This window comes from Bos javanicus, chromosome 10 (assembly GCF_032452875.1).
Source record: "Bos javanicus breed banteng chromosome 10, ARS-OSU_banteng_1.0, whole genome shotgun sequence".
Taxonomy (NCBI): Eukaryota; Metazoa; Chordata; class Mammalia; order Artiodactyla; family Bovidae; genus Bos; species Bos javanicus.
Window position 1 is genome coordinate 87,127,499 of NC_083877.1, and position 22,936 is coordinate 87,150,434.

Consider the following 22,936-nt stretch of genomic DNA (forward strand, 5'->3'; position numbering starts at 1 on the left):
TTGAGTTGGTGATGCCATCCAACCATCTCATCCTGTCTTCCCCTTCTCCTCTCGCCTTCAATCTTTCCCAGCATCAGGGAAATTTTCCAATGAGTCAGTTCTTTGCATCAGGTGGCCGAAGTATTGGAGTTTCAGCTTCAGCATCAGTTCTTCCAATGAATATTCTAAACTGATTTCCTTTAGGATGGACTGGATGGATCTCCTTGCAGTCCAAGTGACCCTCAAGAGTCTTCTCCAACACCACAGTTCAAAAGCATCAATTCTATACTTCAAGTTATAATCCTGTACTACTTGTTACTCAAGGCAAAGTGCATCTTTAATAGTCTAACTCACTACGACGCTATCCTGCCAAAGGCTATACAACTCTCATAGTTAGGAAATGAAGATTCATTTCCCTAACTTCCACGCGCTTGTATAAAGCCGGTCAGCAAGCAAGGACAAGGCCCACGCCCCTCGCTAGGGCCCAATATCCTGACGTCTCCAAGGCAGACGAGGCCTGCACGGGGTAGGCTCTTCCCCAAGATGGGCACCTCAACGCCACGGTCCTGTCAGCCCCGGTCCTTCGTCTGCCCCAAAACACCACCGCTCCTGGCCCCCTTGCCTTCCTTCTGGGTTCTCGTGGCCCCCAGCGTCCCACGGGACGGAAGTGGGAGGGGCTGCTGGCAGGAAGCGCCGTGCTGGGGCGGGGCCTCCCGCGCCGCCAAGTTCCTCCCATCTCGCCGCCGCCCCACCCCTCCGGCCCAGACCGGAAATGAGGTCAGAGAGGAAAGCTCCGGCCGGGAGACTCGGCCCCGCAAGCGGCGGCCTTCGGAGGTGGCTGCGGCAGCGGGTGAGGGGGACTGGAAATGAGAGGGTCGGGGTCCGGGGGGGTCGGCGCCAGTGGGGATCCGGGCTCTGGGTCGCGGCGGACAGACCGGGGGGCGTCAGGGGGCCGGCAAAGGCTGGCGGGAGCGGGTGAGGGTGGCGGGCCTTGTTTTTCAGGACCCATCTCCCCCCGAATCCGTGGGGGATGAGGGTTTCGGGCCATCTGCCAGGTGACAGTCACTTTTTGTCTTCTCTACTTTCTGATTCTTTAGGGAGTGGCGACAGCGTAAGGGCTTGGTATCCCAAGCTGTGGTCGCCCTCGTCCTCGGGGATGGGCCCCGGGTCGTGGTGGGGAGAGCCCTTCGAAACACACTTTTTTTCCCCAACAGATGTGGTCACATTGCGACCCCTGGCACGGAGGGAGTTTAGATCACCAGGGCTTGCATCTTGGCAGTTTCTGCCCTGGAAGAGCTGACTCCCTGCTCCTAGGTCGCCCCAACTGGGAAGTTCCCTCCTGTCTTCCCGCAACGTCTCCCCTCCCAACCCGGTCTGCACCTACACGACCCTGCGCCTGCCTGCATCTTTCTTTTTACTTCTACTGGTTTCTGGTCCCATCCTTTGCGCAACTCGGACAGCCTTTGCTTGCCTGGCCCCGGATCCTCTCGGACGGTGCATCCAGGGAGGGTAGGAGTTCCAGGGTTCTTCTGTCACCTGCTGTTCCAATTTTTGCAGTCTTTGAAAGGCTTGCATTCAACTGCACAGGCAAGGCATTCAGCTTCTAGTTGTTCCGTGTTAAAGTTTGTACAGTTTTGCCCGAGTTTTTAAAGCAGTAGTTAAGCATAGAGATGAGGGAAGTAGATTTAGATTCACCTATTTGGTTTCTAGGGACAGTTGTCTCCCCAAACCCCAGTCATGGCATTTTAAATAGCTTATTGCTTAAGTGAGTGTGGCTTTTGACACTTTGAGAAGTTTTGTTTGGTTGGTAGTTTTGGAACAAGGTGTCAACTATTGCTCCTCCTGACTTTGAGTTGGTTGGCATGGAGATCGCATGAAAATAGGTTTTTAGAAAGTCCTTTGCAAAATATAAACTGGGTGAACGGAAATATGGTCTGAGAGTGGCACCATAGAGTTTTAAGCTCTAATTATGGTCTTGAAATAGGTTGAACTTAAGAGCTAGGGAAAAAGTGCTAGTTTAACATGTATTTAATTAGGTGTACGAAGTATATTACACATTTCCCTTTTAAAAAAGGCATTTTGAAAATTGTTCCTCCTGCTCTCTGCCTCTGGAAGGTTTGCCTCCGAAGTGATCCCTGAAGTATGATGGTTTGACAATAATGAGTTGAAAAATAGGAAATTTTGGAAAGCTGTTACCTAGAAATCTTAGAGACTCCACATATTGTCATTTCAGCCTCAGTTATATCCTGTTTCTGTGTGATTGTCTGGCACCGAAGCACAGAATTTGGATGCTCACTTTATTTTCTGAAGGAGAGTGAAGAAGAACTTAAAAGTTGCTAATTATTCACAAGTTTATGACATACTCTTTAAAGCTCTTTGCTTCATAGCCTCTGGGTGGTAGCTGGAACCAGAGTGGGTGCAAACTGTCCTTTTTTTTCCCGGGCACAGCACAAACCTGCATCACTACAAATTCCCGGATCACCAGAGCTGCAGGCAGCCCTCTGTAAGGGCGTCACTAGGTTGTTTTTCTGTTCCTGCCAGAACACTTCTTCTTAGTGACCCAAGACTGTAGAACAGTCTTTTTCATCTGTGATTTTGAAGTGGAGTGTTTTTCTGCTCCTGTCTAAAGAGACATTGTCTAAACCTTTTAGATCTCATCATCAGGTAATTTTGTTGAGCAAGTTTAATTGGGAAAAGGGAGCGATAACTCCCCTGAGTTTGCTTATTTTTACTAATAACCCATTTGTCATCTGGTGAGTATTTTGAGTTTTTGTGCTCAAGAACATGACGGCTATAGGCATTTGACAAGGGCCAGACACCTATTTTTAGTGACTTAACAGTGCATGGATGATAGGAATAGAATCTTAAGTGTAGCCAGGTGAACGCAGGTGAATTTTCTGTAGATGGAGTGGACTCTGCAGTGCCACGATCTATTTAAAAAATTATCCTAAAGCAACAGATCCTATTGAGTCTTTCTCTTGTTTTCTTTTCTTCTGAACCTCCTTTAGGTAGATGTGGCCTCATGGATGAGCTGGTTCATGACTTAGCCTCAGCCTTGGAGCAGACATCTGAGCAGAATAAGCTTGGTGAGCTCTGGGAGGAGATGGCCCTGAGCCCGCGGCAGCAGAGGCGGCAGCTTCGCAAACGGAGAGGCCGGAAACGCCGTTCAGACTTCACTCACCTGGCAGAGCATACCTGCTGCTACAGTGAGGCCTCTGAGTCCAGTCTGGATGAGGCTCTCAAGGACTGTCGAGAAATGGCCCCGGTCACCAATTTCAGTGACTCTGATGACACAATGGTAGTCAAACGGCACCCAGCTCTCAACGCCATTGTTAAGAGTAAGCAGCATTCTTGGCATGAATCTGACTCCTTTACTGAAAATGCACCCTGTCGACCGCTCAGGCGCCGGCGTAAGGTGAAGCGAGTGACGTCAGAGGTGGCCGCCAGCCTTCAGCAGAAGCTCAAGGTGTCAGATTGGAGCTACGAGAGAGGCTGCAGGTTCAAGTCGGCCAAGAAGCAGCGTCTGTCCCGCTGGAAGGAGAATACTCCCTGGACCTCATCAGGTCACGGGTTGTGTGAATCAGCAGAAAACAGGACTTTCCTAAGCAAAACGGGAAGGAAAGAAAGGATGGAGTGTGAAGCAGATGAACAAAAACAGGGCTCTGATGAGAACATGTCAGAATGGTGAGATGTCCCATTCTATTTCCATTCTACTCCCATTCTATTCTATTTTGATCTTACTAAGTCAAAAGATTTTCCTGGTTAATTTTACAAATTAAGCACAAATCCACAGTCTTGATGATTTCAACTTTCTTTCAAACCAGCCTCTGATACACTGACTTTGTAGCTTTCTTTTAACCAGTCAGGTTGTGTTTATCTCTGGCTTAATGATCCTGTCACCCTATATCAAGAAGGCTATATTTATAGCAACACATTTGTTTTCTGAAAGTCATTTAAAATGTGTACCTCAAATGCATAACCGAGAGTTTTATTTTAAAAACATTTTGCTGCTCTTTATGCCACACAGTTCATACATACATAACTATTCTTTAGAACCAGGGCCTCAGCAGAGATTTGTGTGTGTGTGTGTGTGTGTGTGTGTGCGTGTGTGCGTGTGTGCACATGCGCGCGTGGGAGAGAAAATGCTGGTGCCAGGCATATGGAATTTGTAAATGTTCTTGGTAAGCTGCCTTTACCCATTAAGAATCCTGGCTTGAGATAGTAATATTTCTGGGCTCTATTTGTGTTTTCTACTTCTTTCAGTTTAACTGTATTGAGTTTATTTTATTGGCTGACATTCAAGTTGTCAGAACACATGGTAGACTTTGAAAATAACAGTACTGAATCCCATTAGTCTTACACCAGATGTCATTGAGCCAGCAAAATTTGTTTCTGATGGGTGCATGCTTAAAATGTCAGTGTAGTTTTGGGTGACTTTAAAATTTTTTACATCTCAAATAGATAGTCCTAGAAACATCAATACTCCCCAGCTTGATGCTTTAATATTGTTATGAATATTAATGTGTGGTGTCTGTTTCTCCATGCTGATGCTGTTGGTGTTTTGGGTGAGGCAGCTCTTTGTGAAGAGGGATGTCCCATGTTTGGCATCCTACACAGTTCCCACCACCCTTCATAGTATCAAAACAAATGCCTTCATGGGTGCTCCCTCGTAGGGTTGAGTACTCCCAACTGAGGACCACTGTATTATTGTTACTATTGTGGTTTAGTTGCTAAGTTGTGTCCTACTCTTGTGATCCCATGGACTGTAGTCCGCCAGGCTGCTCTGTCCATGGGATTCTCCAGGCGAGAATACTGGAGTGGGTTGCCATTTCCTTCTCCAGAGGATCTTCCCGACCCAGGAATCGAACCCGGGTCTCCTGCATTGCAGGCAGATTCTTTACCAACTGAGCTATGAGGGAATCCCTTAACAGTGTTAGCATTTATTAAGCACTAACTGTGTGCCAGGCCCTGTACTATTGTGCAGAACGTATATTCTTTTTGAATGTTCACAACTCCCCTCTCTGGTAGGGGCCACTGTTTGTATTTTATAGACGAGGAAATAGAGCTTATGGGTGTGGAGATAATTTGCCCAAGGTCATCTAGTAGCAAAACTGGGAATCAAACCTAATTCCATAGCTCATAGGTAACCACTGCGTTTGATTGCTTTTTGAGCTTGCTTTTCCCATGGCACTTTTCTGTCTCAGCTTAACTTTTACAACTAATAGAACAGATGATCTTTCTTAGGGTTTTGCTTCTTCTGAGATTTGTCTGAAAAACAAAAGCGTAAATCTTAGGAACTTCAAGGTGAGACTTTGTCAGGAATAGGAAAAGCTGTTCAGGTCTGTATGCCTGTACCTTTCATGGGTGGTTTTTAATCTAGCTTTAAAATTTTTTCTTACTAACTTTATGTTTGCCAGGCTGTGCAACTAGGTGGGACTTCCCAGGTGGCTCAGTGGTAAAGAACACCCCTGCCACTGCAGGAGATGCAGGAGACACGGGTTTGATCCCTGGGTCGGGAGGATCCCCTGAAGAAGGGAATGGCAACCTGCTCCAGTACTCTTGCTAGAAAATCCCATGGACAGAGGAACCTGGTAGGCTATAGTCCTTGGGGTTGCAGAGAGTCAGACTTGGCAGGCTTATAATTTGGCTTTCCTGATTTTCCTCTGCTGTATATTCTAGGGCCTTTTAACCCAATTTAAATGTATGATTTTGGATTATAAACCCTTTTGTTTTTCCTCTCATCATGCTATATTTAATCAGACAAGAAATGCTTAACTTGTATCCTTTCATAATGGTGAAACCCTCAATTGAGGTGTTCAAGTTTGTTTCAATATCAAGCTTACATACCAAATAATAATCATCTTCCTATTAAGAATGACAATTTTTTTTAAAAAAAACTGCTTTTTGGAATGATATTTTTGGGTATATGTATTTCTTCCCCAGAATTTCTTGTTAAACTGTGACTTAATTGTATGTGTGTGTGACTGTTAACTCTGTCTTCTCTAAGATCACAGCCCAAGTATGGTTGCAGATACAGAGCCTGTAACTTAGCAGTGAGGCACTTGAATCTTTCCAGGTCCTTCTTACCCCAGATACATCTGTCATACATTATAGTCAGATTGTGATAATACATATCTAGTTATATGAAAGCTTGGGTAAATTGAAGTAGGCAGCGGTTCTTAGGAAATTCTTCTCTTTTCAAATTGAGGAGACCTGTTCCCACATTGGGGCTGTCTTCCTGGCCCATAACTTCAGAGTTCTTTCAAAGAACAAGAGTTTTTTGGTGGACACCAAAATCCTTGTAGCTAAGGGAATATTGGGTGGAGAAGTAGCAGACATAGAATGAGAAAAATTCTTCAGAGTGTATTTAGGAGTCTTCAGCTCACCTCGACTGATGCTGATTCATCTTAGTTACAAGCACATGTGCTTTGTATTTTTTCCCCCTAAATATACTCTATGAGGAAGGAGGGTGATTCTTTTTATTTGGGGGGATGGGGGGCAATGCCGTGTGACATGTGGGATCTTAGTTCCTTGAACAGGATCCTGTGTCCCCTGCAGTGAAAGTGCAGAGTCTTAACTACTGAACCACCAGGAAAGTCTCATGGTGATTCTTAGTTATTCCTTGACTGCACGTTATGTTTTGCCTGTCAATAGTAAATTGGAACCAAAATCTCTACCTTAGATTATTAAATATACCCTATAAACAGGACTAACATTAGCATATGTTTTAAGTAGGCAGGAGTTCATGATTTAGATGTTATACTGTCTTGATGAGTTGATTCTGTCAAAATTTTTCAACCTTTTTTCTGCGTTAAAAGAAATCCTTTTAAGAATTCTCTTGGTTATTACTCTTTCATAAATCTGCTTGGATGTGCCACTTTGCATACAGATCAAAGTGTAGAACTTGGTATTAGTGTTTTTGAGGGTTGGCAGAATATATGATCCAGTTTGTAAAATTATTAGGATGAAGTTGATCATTAAGCTGTACTTTGCTTAGTAAATAGTTCTTTCCAAAAGCATATATTAGGTGTTTTCGGTTTGAAAATCTATGTCTCAATCAGAGAACTTTATTTCTACTTTCCTTAAAATTTATTCTGCTTACAAACATAGAGTAGTTTTAAATTTAACCTATAATTCTTTTTGTTTTTCTGTTTCTGTTCTTCCTTCAATTCTGTACCAACCAATCCCTCAAGAGTTCTGAGGGACTGAAAGTGGTTATGATGTAAAAAGCTCAATTATTATTTTAATATTTTTCTATCCATGTGTGTTCCATTCTAGAATAGATCAACTCTTTTGTAAAATTACTTTCTACTGATCTTTATTCAAATTGTCTGTACAGTGACTATTAATTAGGTGAGTCATAGTCCAATTTTGCTTTATTCTTCACTAACATCATTCATTTGTTCCCCTTGAATATAATTTAGCTTCTTGTCTTTCGTAAGTGAATTGGTTTGGTGGTGGCCTGAAGTTGCAGTCAGGAGCCTTCCTAAGGTGATGTATTAGAAGCCAATCTCACAGGAAAGAAAATATTCTCTTCTCTTGGAAGCCAAATGACAGAGATAGAGTGCTAAACCTCCCCCCTCCTTCTCTAGCCCAAGCTGACCTTCTGCGGCCCCTTGGTGCCTCTTGTTTTCTTATTTTTATAGAAAATCAATATCCCTTCTGACACAAATAATAGCTCAGAAGCAAGAATAAGTGGTGGAAAGCTGAGATCTCTGTCCATCACCTCTCGCTTTAACTCTCCCAAACTCTTTTTAATTATGAGCATGCTTTGCTCCAGGTGTTTGCAACAGTGAAATTGCTAAATGAGGACCATTTTAACCAAAGATGGGTGATCAATAACACTCTATAGCAGTAGCTTGTTGGATCAATAGCATTCATTATTTCATGGTTAAGGTAAGTAGCCTCCTTTGCAAGTGGAGGTCATTAATCAGGGGTTTACTGGAGCTGTGGAAAAAACTGTATGTGGTAGGTTGAGGATGTTCTGTTTTCCATTCTGTAAATAAGGATGCTGACCAAGAGGGTATTTACCACTGTTGCGGTTATACCGTCGTATTTGAGGGTATTGCATAGCTGGCACAGTGTGCTTATATAGATTTATTCAAAGCTCTGCTGCTATATGCTAAGGAATAACTGGAAAAAAAACAACTTGGGAGGTGGATTTAATGTTACATTATTGTATTTGAAGATCTGTCTCTTAAATGTTTTGATTATTCTGTGACTCTAGAGGAAGGAACTAGAATCCATAGATACAAAGTGCAGAGTGTGAAGTGTTGCCTCAGTATAAAATACAGCATTCTGAAAATTAAATCTCCATAAAAATTGAGTTGTTTTACCAGGTAGATCACTTCAAGCCTGGGCTTGATGACCTCTTACTGAATTGTAGAGTTGGAGAGGCTGAACTGAATGATCTGTAAGGTCCCTTGTAACACTGAGATTCTGTAATTGTTTTGTCACAGTCTCCTTCACATCATTATAACTTCACATCTTAAAAAGCATCTGATAAGTAACCTCAGCCACCCCCTAAAATATTTACGAAGATGTGAAACATTGCAAAGTCACATTGCCAGAGACCAGGACTTAAAGCTGACTTATTGCCAAGATTTTGTCAAACTGCAAGGCTGATAGACCTGCTCTGGAGAGTGCAGTAGGAAGCCCGCAGCCATGCTGAGCCCGCCCTGACTGTCGGTAGTGAGGCCCTGCATTCTCTCCCTATAGTCTGCCCTTGGTTCAGAAAGGCAGGGTTCAGTTCAGTCAGGAAGTTGGGCAGCTGTAGTTTTAGCTCGAGTGTTGTTGCACCGTTAACTTCCCAGTCAGTATTCTTGATTTTCTGTCTGGAGGTTGTAACTCCCAGAATGTACTCGGATAGGGAATTGTAGTGTTTTCTGTGTGTATATATGTTTGGGAGTAGGAGGCAGTCATAGCATATTGAGTCCTGGGAAATAAGAGTCTCCAAGAGTAGTTTACTGTTGGCGTAGACAGAGAAGGAAAAAGCACTCGTAGTAGCAGTGCGTTCTGGAGACTGTAGTGTTTATATACCTTCATTTATTGCAGACTCCTGGAATGGGGTCAGAATCAGGCAGTGAGGATCAGAAGAAGATCCCATCTCAATCTCCCGCGTAGCTGTATGAGATAAAAATCTATGGGTGAATTAGGCCAGGGGCTCTATCTTCCTGGCTTGTTGTAGATGTGAAAAGAGTGTGTTACCGGTATCCAAGGGAGTAGAGAATGGGACCAGGAGTAATTTAGCTACCCCTTCTGTTGGCAGATACCAAAATGTAGGTAAACTAATTCTCAGCAAGGGGCTTTTGAGCAGGTTCTGCAGAATAAAAAGAAGGGCACACCCTCCTGAGTGTTCAGAGGAAGAACACATCTTTGAAAATGACAGCTAGTGAAAACCGGAAGAACATTTTAGAAAATCTTCATAAGGATGCAAGGAAGTCTAATCACTTTGAAACAGGAGCAGAAAGTCATAAGGACAGAAAGATAGCTGTTTGACAACCCAGAAGTGTGGGAGGAAAGAGTGTAGGGAGATTTGAAATGTAATGTTACAATGAAGGACAATTCATTCTGCAGAAAATTGAGTTGATGATGTGGAAAACTTTGGAAGCCCTCCCAAAATGCACAGAGGAGATAAAAATGAGAGAGAAGGTGATAGATCTGGAGCACAGGAATGGAGGCCTAGTCTGCAGGTATGTGATTACTCCCAAGGAAGAAACCAAACCATTGGGATAGAAGAATGATTTAAAAAATCTAACTGAAGAGAGAGCATGTTCCTGGGTTGAACAACTAAGCGTATAGATTAAAAGGGAAAGCTAATGAAAAGAGACCTCTAGTCATATCCTAGCAACATTTTTGCATTTTGCTTTGGTGGTGGGAGTGGAACAGTTGCAAAGAAAATCTTCAAAGGGATGAAAATAAGGTTGGTGTCCATCCCTAGAGTACTCTATGCCAGGGGCTAATAGACTTGCCTGTAGAATTTTGAGGGGGAAAGGTTGCTCCCCTCCTTCTCTCCCCTCCCTACCCTGAATTTTATGTATAGCTAAGATAGTGGGAAGGCACCAGAAAGACATTCTCAGGTATTCCAAGTCTCAAAATACATGCTCTTTAAAAACTTACTCTGAAAAGGCATCTCGTCTTGCTGAGGATGAATCTGTTAACTAAGCCTTAAAAGGAGGGGGTGGACTTCTCTAAGTCACTGCCATAGCTCAGTAGCAAAATCCTGACAGAAATCATTATCTCCACGAAGTATACCTGATTGCAGTGGCCGTGTTAATTGACCTGTGAAACTGGAGAGGTTGCTGCCTTCTTTCTTGGTGCCATCTGAAGAAACTGAAAAAATAACCTCCTTCATTACACATTCTCATAACTAACTGTGGGAATAATTTTGCAGTTGGTGGGAGATACTTCTCTGAAAAACCTGTCCTTCAGTCATGAGTGCTTCCATAATCAGAACTCTGATTACATATGATTACAAATACACCACTTCAAGGAAGAGAAATCCAGGGAAGGTGTTTCAGGTGATAGATCTAGGAGTGACCTTTCTGTTTTTGTAAATTCTAAGACAATTAAAATTTTTTTTAATGTATTTTTTATTATTTAATAAAAATTAAAATGAAGCCCCTTATTTTTTAGCATGATACTGTAAGCCATTAACTCCATCCTGCTTATTTCTTTTAAAGTTAGTTGTAAAAGATACATCTTACTTAAGCTACTTGGTTAATAATTTAAATGGGTGAGAAACCGAGGTGGTAAAGTTGCTGATACAACTTTTGAGTATAACTGATAGCACTAATTCTGTACCTCCTTACTGTAATGGTGACAGGTATAAAGAACTCTTATTCAGGTCTAAATTTACAGTTTTCTGTGGTCAGGAATATGATAGAATTAGCAAGCTCTCAGGTCAGAGGCTTCCCTGGTGGGTCAGACGGTAAAGAATCTGTCTGCAGTGCAGGAGACCTGGGTTTGATCCCTGGGTTGGGAAGATCCCGTGGAGGAGGGCATGTCAGTCCACTCCAGTGTTCTTGCCTGGAGAATCCCCATGGACAGAGGAACCTGGAGGGCTACAGTCCATGGGGTCACAACTGAGTGACTAAACAGCACAGGTCAGAGAACAAGCTCTTAGTTGTGGGAATTCAGAGATTTGACTTCTCGAAGTTAGAAGCTTCTCATTAGGGCTAGAAAGCAAGGAGAATTCATAAAGATGCTGTGTTTATTGCTACAGAAAAAGTTGCCCTAGAACTTAGTAGCTTTATAAAACATCAGCTTCAAGTGCAGTTTCTGAAGTCAGGAATCTAGGAGCAGCTTAGCTGTGTGATTCTGGTTCAGAGTCTCTTCTGCAGTTTCACTGTTGGTAAGGGCTCTCGTCGTCTCAAGGGTCAGCTGGGGCTGAGGAATCCACTTCCATGCTCACTCACAGGGCTGTTGGTAGATCTCATTTCCTAATAGTCTGCTGGATTGAGAGTCTCAATTCCTTTTCTTGGGCCCCTCTTACAGGGCTGTTAGCATCCTTGAGAAATGGTTGTTGGCCTCCCATAGAGCAGATGGTCTGACAGAGAAGGAGGAGAGAGAGAGAGCAGGAGAGAGGGAGAGAGCAGGCTCTCCCTTAAGCACCCAAATCTCAGACAGGAGATTTGCCTGTGCTGTTGGCTACACAGGCCAGCCAGGGTGTGAAATACCAGAAGGCTGGCATCATCGGGACTCACGCGGGAGTCTGGTTACCACAGGTGGCTACTGGTCTTCGGAAAATTTTCGTTACTTAGCATGAAGCTAAATTCGGGAATGATATTCTCAGAGTAATTATTTCCCCAGAACTTACTAAGAGAATGTTTTTACTTTGATTTCAAAGAAAGGACATTCAGGAACTATAAAGGCAAGCAAGATGTAGATTCCTGAGAATACATTGTTATATTTTCAGTATACTGAAAATGGTTGTTTATGTTTTAAATTTTAAGATGTAGCAAAAGGGAGAGAGGATCTTTTCTGAATTGAGTTTGTAATTCATTTTCATGCTATTCAGCATGTATGATGCATTTTTAGCTTATAAGCTGTAGTCATCAAAATATAGGTAGAATTTCAGCTGTATCTGAATGTTCTAAGTAGCAAAAAGCAAAGAGTAAACTCTTTCCCTAGTTCAGTCAGTCTGTTTGCATTTTCAGGTAAATGAAAATGAGAAGTGCTGAAATTCATAATTACGTTCTGAATAAACCTGAATTGACTTTCAGTAAATGAGATGACTCTACATCACCTGTATTTTAGTGGCCATTCAGTGAGTGGGCTGTGGAGATACACTGCTACTGCTAAGTTGCTTCAGTCGTGTCCGACTCTGTGCGACCCCAGAGACAGCACCCCACGAGGCTCCCCCGTCCCTGGGATTCTCCAGGCAAGAACACTGGAGTGGGTTGCCATTTCCTTCTCCAATGCATGAAAGTGAAAAGTGAAGGTGAAGTCGCTCAGTGGTGTCCGAATCCTAGCAACCCCATGGACTGCAACCTACCAGGCTCCTCCGTCCATGGGATTTGCCAGGCAAGAGTACTGGAGTGGAGATACACTAGCCTGGTTCTAATGCTTGTTGTGCAGTGTGGGATGAGTTGCTCAATCTTTCCAAGCCACATTCCTTCATCTGTACTATGAGGTTGACATAGTTATCCCATAGACTTTTAGGGTAAAAGAAATGAAATAATGAATATAAAGCACTTAGTACTTTGTTGGTTCTATAGTAGAACACAGTAAATGATGTTATTGCTATCAATAAGTAATAGTAACCTTTTTTATAATTAGATTTGTTTATTTTTAGTTGAAGGATAATCGCTTTACTATATTGTGTTGGTTTCTGCCAAACATCAACATGAATCAGCCATAGGTATCTATGTCCCCTCCCTCTTGAACCTCCCTACTATGTCCCTCCCCAGCCCACCCCTCTAGGTAGTTACAGAGCCCCAGTTTGAGTTCCCTGAGTCATACAGAATAGTAGCTTTCTGTATTAATAGTCTTCCTAATAATTCAAGTGCCAAACCTCTTCTTGGGATACTTGTCTAATATCTGCTGAGAGCAGTGTCTCCCTCTCTTGGGTGAAACCCAGTGTGGGGAAAATGCTAGGTTTCATAGGTCACATATTAATTTTCCATTCAAAGTGAAAATAGATTTGAGTCCTACAGAATTTTTAGATTGAGGTATAATTGAGAGTCCCATTGAATTTAGATGACTATTTTAATAAGAATACCAGTGAGGAAATTACTACTACTATTAGCCTCTAAAATAATATTATTGGGAAACATACAAAAATTATCACCCTAGAAGTAGCCTTTGAGTCTTTCATCCTTTGCCTTTGTATAATAGCTCTAGACTCCGCAGATACATCCTAGACTCCATACATGATAACGTACGTGATACATCCTCGTAGCACACCCTCAGAACAGTCCATCCACATTTTAACGTGCATGGAAATAGGATTAGAGAGGTGCAGTGACATGACACAAAAGCCATACAAGGAGAGGCAACAGAGCTGATTTGAATGAGTTCATTTCATTTGCGCAACATTTACTGAATGCCTGTTGTGTGCCAGGTGCTGTATTAGGCATTGGGGACATTGAGGTAAGCGAGGTATTTCCTTCTTTCCCAGCCTGGATCTTTCTTGTCCATGGCTGTAGGATATTCTTTCTGTCTGGGCTAAGCTGGGAAGGTGACCTGTACAACTTGTGAGGAGTTCAGTTCTTCAGACCAGTTAGCCTGAAGGTCCAGCTACCTGCTCATTGTGGGATCTGCTAGACCTCAGACTGAGGCCCTCACCCAGTCCTGGCAACAGAATGACATTGTTTCTTCTATAAGATGTTGACCTCTGCCCCTCCTCCGAAGTGGTTTCCCTCCTAAACTGTGATGTCCCATCCCCTTCATCCCTCCACTTTATTCATTTCTCTAGATGCGGGTTCTCACCTCTGATGCTGCCGACAGTCCTAGGCCAGATGACCCTCTGTTGTGAGGGCTGTCTTGTGCGTTGTAGGATGTTAGTGGCATCCTGGCCTCTGCTTGGTAAATGCCAGTAGAATACCAGCTCCTTCTACCTGCCTCCAAGTCCTGACAAAAAAGCTTTTCCCAAATATTGTCCAGTGATCCCAAGGGCTGGGGTGGGGCGGGAAGATAGGAGAAGGGGGACAAAATTACCTCCAGTTGAGAACCACTGCTCTCAGTGTTTCTGGTACTGAGACGGAGTTTGTACTTCATTGACGCTGCTTTTACCAACAAGCATGACTTTCATAGTAGAAAACTCAGTAAGACCAAAACGTTGATTTCTTCTATAGAATAAAAATATTGTGATTTAAAAATGGAGAGTTTTTCCTAATTTGAAAACCATACTTTTAAAAATTGTTCCTGAAAAGGACAGGCAATTCATTTTCAGAACTTGGAAAGAGGAGCAGTTCAGATGAAAGCATTTAAAAACTTGTACCAAAATTTACAATGTTTAGCTAACTCTACCCTGGAATTAACAATTTAAGTGGATGAGAAATATCAACAGTATTTTATTAGGCTGGATTCCTGTAATAATCTACCCCTTTGAAAATGGGTGGCATGCCCAGTCATCTGGTTTACCCAGAGTGCCTTGAATTACCAAGATGATTGGGTAAGGATAGGCGGACAGATGTGTGACAAGACAAAAAAACCAAAATGTTAATTGCAATATCTAGATGATAGAGTGTGAGTGGTAACTGCTTTCAGTTTTTTTGTTTGCTTGGACGTCTTCATAATAAAATGCTGAGAGAGGAAAGCCTTTGGAACTGCTGGTTAGGTTGACTTTCTTTACATTTATGTTATTTCAGTTGGATATGGTTCAGTTGTTCTTCTAACAATTTTATAAAAAGTAGGTAATATTAATACAATTAATTGGTCGTCCAAAAATCTAGGCTTTAATTTTTTTTTTTTGGTCTTATTTTAAATAGTGGCTATGCTGCTGAATTGTGGATTTTTTTTTTTTTTTCAGTGAAAACCAGAGAAGTATGAGGTATTACTACTATTTTTACTCACATATGAATATTTTTGAGATACTTTCTGGCTTCTAATATGAGGTGATTTTCTCAGTATTATAAGGTTAAACTCTCAGCTTGCACCACCCTCACTGGAGAATTTTCTTCACTGGAAAGCACTCTTCTTTCTGTGTTTTCACACTCTTCTTCCATAGACTAGGCTAAGTTTTTTTTTTTCTCAATAAAATACATGGATTTAAATTGTGGTTGGCCTGCTTCCTTGTTAGTGTTAGTGCTGGTTATAGCAGGGCCTGGTATAAAGTAAAACTTAATAAATGCTTACTAAGTGAATGAGTGACAGTTTAGGGGAAATAGTGGGGGAAATCCTTCCTCCTCTTTCTTCTGTTAGAGACTTTTTATTGCCCCAGTTTACAATAGAATATTTTTGAATAAGGTATTGTAGGATTGATACATTTCTGCCCCAAAATATTTTCAAAATATTCAATGAAAACTTTGATATGCAAACTCTCTATAGATTAGAATCATGTGAGACAAGGAGTACAGAACAGCTCCCAAGGCAAAGGCAGGAGGCGTGGTGCCTCTAGGAGTTGCTGTCATTTTAGGAAAAGACAAGGTTTTTACTGCCTGGCATCTTTGTGGGCTTTATCTTGTTACTTTTTCTGATGATTAATCAAGGCTGAGTTTCTGTCTTCCTGACTAAGCTTCAGAGAACTATAGTGAAGTGGATAACAGAGGTAGTATCTCATTTTCTTTTTCTTATAAAAATGAGGAACAGAGCTATTTTCCTTGCCTAGTAAAATTGCCCATAGCAAAAAAAGGTATAAACTCTTTTCACGGTTTTGTAATAGGAAAAATGTGTAGTAGTCTACCACCTTTGAACTTTTTGACCTTGTGATCTATAAAGGTACTAAAAGACAGTTGTTTTTATTGGAAGATAAGTGCTTATTTTTAACAGAATATTAAACATTCTGTTTAATTAGCTGAATTAACATTTTACAGTTGACTGAATCATTATTAAAATCCTACTAATCTGATTTTTTTTTAAATGGTAATCTCTGATTCAGAAGTGAATGAAGGCCACTGGACTTTGGCCTATAAATTGGAAAAGGAAAAATTTGCTTCTATTTCATAGCTAGCCCTACATTTTTATATGCTGTATCATAGTGTTTATGTGCAGATAATGCCATGAAGTTCCCTTCTTTGTCCTCAGTAAATTATGCAAACAGTTTTTTTTTACATGTGGTTAGATTTTCACAATGCAAGTTCTTCTGGAGACATAGATAGTATTAAAAGATGCTATCAGATGAAATAATCATTTCCAGATATTGGTGGAATGATGATACTTTTATGTAATAAGTGTTCTGTAAGGCACACATTATTTTCTTAATGAAGAAAATACATATCTCCCTAGAACACAGTCTTAAAATCCTGGTGGTATTTCTATGACATCATTGCCGTTACTCTAATTAACTATATATAGAAAACTTACAGACAAGTTTAGTGCAAGCTCTTTCAAGAACAGTGAGTCTCTTTAAATACTGTTGACAGAAATAGAAAATATACAAGACAGGGAGGTTTTAGGTTACCCATACCTTCCTGGATCCTGCAGATCACTCCCTTTATTTAGAGTCTGAGGAGATAATGGAATCCATGCAAAAAAGGATGAAAGAAACATGGTATCTTGTAGTGCTTACAGGTGGCCGGAGATAAATGGGGGCAGAATCCACAGACTTTGTAATAAGGCCTTAGTTTTAATTTCTTAATTGGAAATATTCAAATAGAGGAGCCCATAGACATTGCAGGGTAGAACTTGAAACACCCATAGAGCAGGAAACAGCAAATTTCCTTGGTAAAAAGCCAGCTAGCAAGTATTTGAGGGCTTCGTGGGTAATATATGTTCTCTATTGCAACTCCTCAACTCTGCAGTTGAGTGTGAAAGAAGCCAAAATCTGTAATAGTCAACGAATGAGCAAAACTGTATAGGAACTTTTTGTTCCAATAAAACTATTTATGGACACCGAAATTTGAATTTTGTGTCATGTCTGTATGTCACCAAATAGTCTCCTTTTGATCTGCCCCTCTACCTGGTGATTTAAAACTGTAAAAACCATTCTTAGCTCACAGCCTACACAAAAATAGTTGACAGGCTGTTGTTTGATGACCCTTACATCTCAGTGATATGCTAACCAAGAATGCATATAACACAGTCGTGGAGGAGAATGTTTGTTTTATGGTCTGATGTGCTTTTTAAGCCCTGCTTAACATGTAGAGGAGCTAAAAAATAAATAAAATATGGTTTACCTTTGAGGTAAGATGATAGTAATAAAATAGTTGATATGAGAGGATGTGTAGTAAGACTCAGTGGACTTAGAGTATACCACTAATGCTCTCAGGAACTTGCTAAAAACAAAAACAGCACCATAAATTTAGCAGGCACCGTTCCTTAAACTCAGAAGTAGGAAGAATGCAGTACCCTGTGAGGATGTCTTCTGGATTTAACTGCAGAGCGCTTTGAAGAATCTAAATCCATCAGAATCCAGTGGTGCTAAGTTTTGTTAGACATTTCTCATAATGACACCGGAGAATGTTCCCATTTATAAATGCAGAGGAAAATGAAAGAAATTTTAAAGAAATCAGGTATGTTTTATTGGCTCTCACTGCAACAGATTTCCTGGATCTGTTACCCAGAGACAAGCTTAAGTGAGGAAACACTGCTACATAATTTAACTGGCATTTTTAGGATTTAGTGCTGGCAAGACATTTGGAAATGTTGCAAAATACAAAATATTTTCAGAGTTTGGATCCAGAAATGCAGACTGGGGTTTTGCCAAGCCTGTTCTTTAGGCAGCAGGGTGAGGATGCTTCTTCTGTCTTCTAGAGCACGTGAACGAACTTGACTAGCTTGGAAGGAAACATCCCCATCAAGGAAATGGCTAGTATTGTAAAGAATAGAGAAATTTTTCTTGCGCCACATAAATCGAATTTGATGATTAGGTGGGAGAAACGCAGCATCCGAAGAGGCAGAATCAGTTGTTGGAAGTAGCTCAGGATGAAGCTGACTTGGACAGCATTCTGTGGAGCCAGAGTTTTTATTTTGGTGAATTCAAATGGAATTTGTTTTTACGTTTTCATTTTTAACCTTATTTTTAAAGTGAATTTTGTTGTATCCACTTGATATCAAGAGACATTAAATTTAGAAAATATAATTTTTGTCATACTGATTTTTTTTTTCTGGATTTTTGTTTGCTGCTTTGTAAATGGGAAAACTTGAAACATGTTGGATATCTTTTAAGTTGCACGGCTTCATTTGAAACTGATGGTTGACAATATTTAAAAATAAAATTGGTTGATAAATTTGTGTTGTTTAATATACCAAAGCAGGTTGAAATTTACTTCCATGAGCATCTATAAATAACTTCCTCTTGGTAAACTAACAAAGTGACTTGCAATCTTTTGAAAATACTATAAAATATAAGTAAAAGTTTACAATTCTCCTCTTCTTACATTTCTTTTTTTGGGGGGAAAATGAATTTACCCCTATACTTAACTGTGAAATTTGTATTTCTGATTGGCTAATGAGTTAGAATGAAATGAGGGAAACTTGGGATCTTTCGACTTGAAAACCAGCAGATGAATGGACAGCTTCGTGTTGACTGGACCTGATGTGTTCTCTTGTGTTTTACTCTTTTTTTCAGTGAAACCAGCAGTGTGTGTAGCAGCAGCGACACGGGGCTCTTTACCAACGATGAAGGCCGGCAAGGTAATCATGATCCTAGCTTTGGGACGTTGGTTCAGCGTTTCTGGGAGGATTTGGATGGTTCTAGGAGTACCTTACTGGGAGTATGATGGTTGTCTGTGAAAGTGGTTCTCAAACTTTAGGGCATAAAAACCATGTGGGGAACTGTTAAAACTGCAAGTTCCTGAGCTCCTCAGATTGGTCTGAAGTTAGCCCCTGGAGTCTGCATTTTCCATAAGTACCTGTGGTGATTTTTTTTTTAATGCAGGTAGTTCAGAATTTGAGGATCATTGATCCAGGGGTGTTACAGTATCAAGGATAGAACTTTGGAAAGTTGCTTTTTATTAAAACCAAAAAATAACAATAAGGTTATTTTGTAACATTGTATTACTGGATGGTAAGACATTCTTATTTTCACATGGAGAGAATATACTTTTCTAACCTTATTTATAAGTGACCATTTATATAGTTCATGAGGTTCTCGTGACAAGTATACTGGGGTGGTTTGCTGTTCTCTCCTCCAGTGGATCACGTTTTGTCAGAACTCTGCTATGACTCATACATCTTGGGTGGCCCTGCACGACATGACTCACAGCTTCATTGAGTTATGCAAGCCCCCTTGCCATGACAGGGCGGTGATCCATGAAGGGGGCATCACTGATACAATAAACAGGAGCCTGGGCAGACTCCAGGGGATGGGGAGGGACAGGGAGGCCTGGCGTGCTGCAGTCTGTGGGGTTGCAAAGAGTCGGACTTGATGGGTGAGTAAACAGCAACAATAGATGATTGTAGTGTTCTGGGTGAAGAGACGATAGAAAAGATCTTGTTTTCTGAAGTTTAGTAGAAACTTCTTGTGAGGAAGGCTTGTGTGTGTTAATTATCAGTTCTTTATTTTTTACTATTTAAACAGTAGTTTGATCTTGTCCTATACACTTTTGTGCTACACTAAGTGTGTAACAGTAAGAATTTTTTATAGCTCCCTTAGATTGTGGTTTTCTTTTTTTTTTAATCTTTTCCAGAAGTCAGGTATAAGGCAATTTATTTATTTGTTTACATATATTAAGTTTTTAATTCTAAACAAATATCAATCGTATGGAAAGTAAACAAAATACAGTAATGAACCTCATGAGCCAGTCAGATAGTTTCAGCACTTACCAGCTTTCTGCTGTTATTTCATTTGTTTCCACCCACACTCCACCCCACATTCCATTTATTATTTTTATCATTTTTTTGTTATAATTTATATGAATTGAAATGTGCGTATCTTAGCTACATGATTTTGACAAACAAATGAAGTCTTGTAACTTCCCAACTCATAGAACATTGCTATCTATCCAGGGATTTCTTTTGTGTTCCTTCTTTGTCATTCCCTGCCCTGGCGATTAATGTTCTGATTTTATTTTCCACTTTAGATTAGTTTTGCCAGTTGGAGAACTTCATAAATGGAATTACAGAATGTTCATTTCTTTGTGTTTGGCTTCTTTTCCTCCTCATCTAAAGTATGTAAGATTTATCTGTGATATTTTCATTTATGAGTAACTTGTTCCCTTTTATTGCTAGTTCAGTTCAGTTGCTCAGTCGTGTCCGACTCTTTGCAACCCCATGGACTGCAGGATGCCAGGCTTCCCTGTCCTCCACTCTCTCCCGGAGTTTGCTCAAATTCATGTCCATTGAGTCGGTGATGATATCTAACCATCTCATCCTTTGCTGCTCCCTTCTCCTTTTTGCCTTCAATCTTTCCCAGCATCAGAGTCTTCCAGTGAATAGACTCTTCGTATCAGGTGGCCCAGCTTCAGCATCAGTTCTTCCAATGAATATTTCAGGTTGATTTCCTTTAGGATTGACTGGTTTGAGAATGTAATTTTATAAAGGGTAGACTGTGGTTTTCTTAATCTAAGTGAGTGATTTGTAGATGTCTAAAATCCCTTCTGAAATTCAGTGATTTTTCTCCAAGGATTAAGTGATTGAAGGCTAGAAGCATGGTGGCTATATGTCTAGGTGATCCATATTGGCTCCTTAGTAACTGAAGGGATCCCAGGACTGTGAGACTTAGGTTCCAAATCCTAATTTTGTAAAGAGACCACGGGGAGGTGTCTCACCCATGCCTCAGAGTTGTGGGTACAAGTGGAGTTGTTGAGCTTCCCACGCTAATGGAGGCTGCTGTGAATGCGTTCCTATCCCTTTCTGGTTCTGAGGGAGCTAGGTGTCATTAGAGACTGTGTGTATATACTCCTGCATTGTCTGTAGCTAGGGTTTTGATTCTCTTATCTCATACCAGGAAAGTTTGGTCTTTCATGAATGAACTGGAGCATACATTCAGAATTACTAATATTAATATTTGCTCTTTTTCTTTGCTTTTACTATAGTATCATAATGCATCTTTCAAAGGTTATGCTGTGTATACAGAGGTGTAAGAAATTGTGGAGTTACTACAACAGATTGAGTTTTGAGCCTTTGGAAAGCCTTCCAATGACAAGAAATCCTTGGTATATTATGGAAGGACATAGAATATTTTATAGCCCCAGCCTTGCCCTTTGTCTCTGCATCAACTTTGCACATTCTGGTGATATTTAATTGCTTAGAGTTCTCAGCACAAAGGTATGTTTCTTCCTGCTTCTGCGTCTTTCCTTATGTTGGTCTCTCTGCCTTAAATCTCATCTTTCAGTTCAGTTCAGTTCAGTTCAGTCGGTCAGTCACGTCCGACTCTTTGTGACCCCATGAATTGCACGCCAGACCTCCCTGTCCATCACCAACTCCCAGAGTTCACCCAAACTCATGTCCATCAAGTCGATGATGCCATCCAGCCATCTCATCCTCTGTTGTCCCCCTCTCCTCCTGCCCCCAATCCCTCCCAGCATCAGAGTCTTTTCCAATGAGTCAACTCTTCGCATGAGGTGGCCAAAGTATTGGAGTTGCAGCTTCAGCATCATTCTTTCCAAAGAACACCCAGGACTGATCTCCTTTAGAATGGACTGGTTGTATCTCCTTGCAGTCCAAGGGACTCTCAAGAGTCTTCTCCAGCATCACAGTTCAAAAGCATAAATTCTTCGGTGCTCAGCTTTCTTCACAGTCCAACTCTCACACCCATACATGACCACTGGAAAAACCATAGCCTTGACAAGACGGACCTTTGTTGGCAAAGTAATGTCTCTGCTTTTCAATATACTATCTAGGTTGGTCATAACTTTCCTTCCAAGGAGTAAGCGTCTTTTAATTTCATGGCTGCAGTCACCATCTGCAGTGATTTTGGAGCCCAGAAAAATAAAGTCTGACACTGTTTGCATTGTTTCCCCAGCTAATTCCCATGAAGTGATGGGACCAGATGCCATGATCTTTGTTTTCTGAATGTTGAGCTTTAAGCCAACTTTTTCACTCTCCTCTTTCACTTTCATCAAGAGGCTTTTGAGTTCCTCTTCACTTTCTGCCATAAGGGTGGTGTCATCTGCATATCTGAGGTTATTGATATTTCTCCCGGCAATCTTGATTCCAGCTTGTGCTTCTTCCAGCCCAGCGTTTCTCATGATGTAGTCTGCATATAAGTTAAATAAGCAGGGTGACAGTATACAGCCTTGACGTACTCCTTTTCCTATTTGGAACCAGTCTGTTGTTTCATGTCTAGTTCTAACTGTTGCTTCCTGACCTGCATACAGGTTTCTCAAAAGGCAGGTCAGGTGGTCTGGTATTCCCATCTCTTTCAGAATTTCTCATCTTTACCTTTCCTTGAACGGCTGGTCATCCTCCAAGACTGTGCTCATTTTGCTCCTCTGGGGCATATTTATGGACTACATCCATGGGTTTTTTTGCTCTCAACTTCTGGTTGGGTTTGGCTGTTTAGGAGGCAGCAGTGGAAGTGTGTGTGGCAGGGGAGGTGAATGAGATTGGTTGTATCAAGTTTTTATTATGATAATACTGTTTAGCAGCCCTAGGTTTCAGTGGTTTATTGTTGGGTTGGCCACGGTCCGTTCAGGTTTTGCTGTAAGATGCTATGGGAAAACTCAAACAAACTGTGTGGTCAATCCAGTACATTAATTTCTTGCTGTGGGGCTGGGGCTTGGCTGTGGTTCAGCTGCTCTTGCCTGGGCTCAGCCTGTCTCCAAGCTTCAAGTTAGGTTTGTATCTACTCATTTTTTTCTTATTCTGGGACCTAGGCTAAAGGAGCAATGGCTCTGCATTTCATGGACTTCTCAGGGCAGAGGACGTGAATGCCAAGTGACCAAGCCAGAACATATATGAATATTTAAAG

At 41.3% G+C, this 22,936-nt stretch overlaps 1 protein-coding gene across 8 annotated transcripts in view; it reads left to right on the top strand.

The window, feature by feature from the left end:
* The first annotated feature begins 722 nt into the window (after positions 1–722).
* Positions 723–22,936, top strand: part of GPATCH2L (G-patch domain containing 2 like) — a 61,304-nt gene continuing 39,090 nt past the window's right edge. For all 8 annotated transcript variants that reach the window (XR_009738828.1, XR_009738829.1, XM_061429538.1 and 5 more), the window contains exons 1-3: positions 723–829; positions 2,988–3,663; positions 18,653–18,717. Coding sequence is in view for 6 of the 8 variants with exons in the window: in XM_061429538.1 (XP_061285522.1) it covers positions 3,002–3,663; positions 18,653–18,717 (727 nt within the window). In the remaining 2 variants the exon portion in view is untranslated. The remainder of the gene's footprint in view (positions 830–2,987; positions 3,664–18,652; positions 18,718–22,936) is intronic.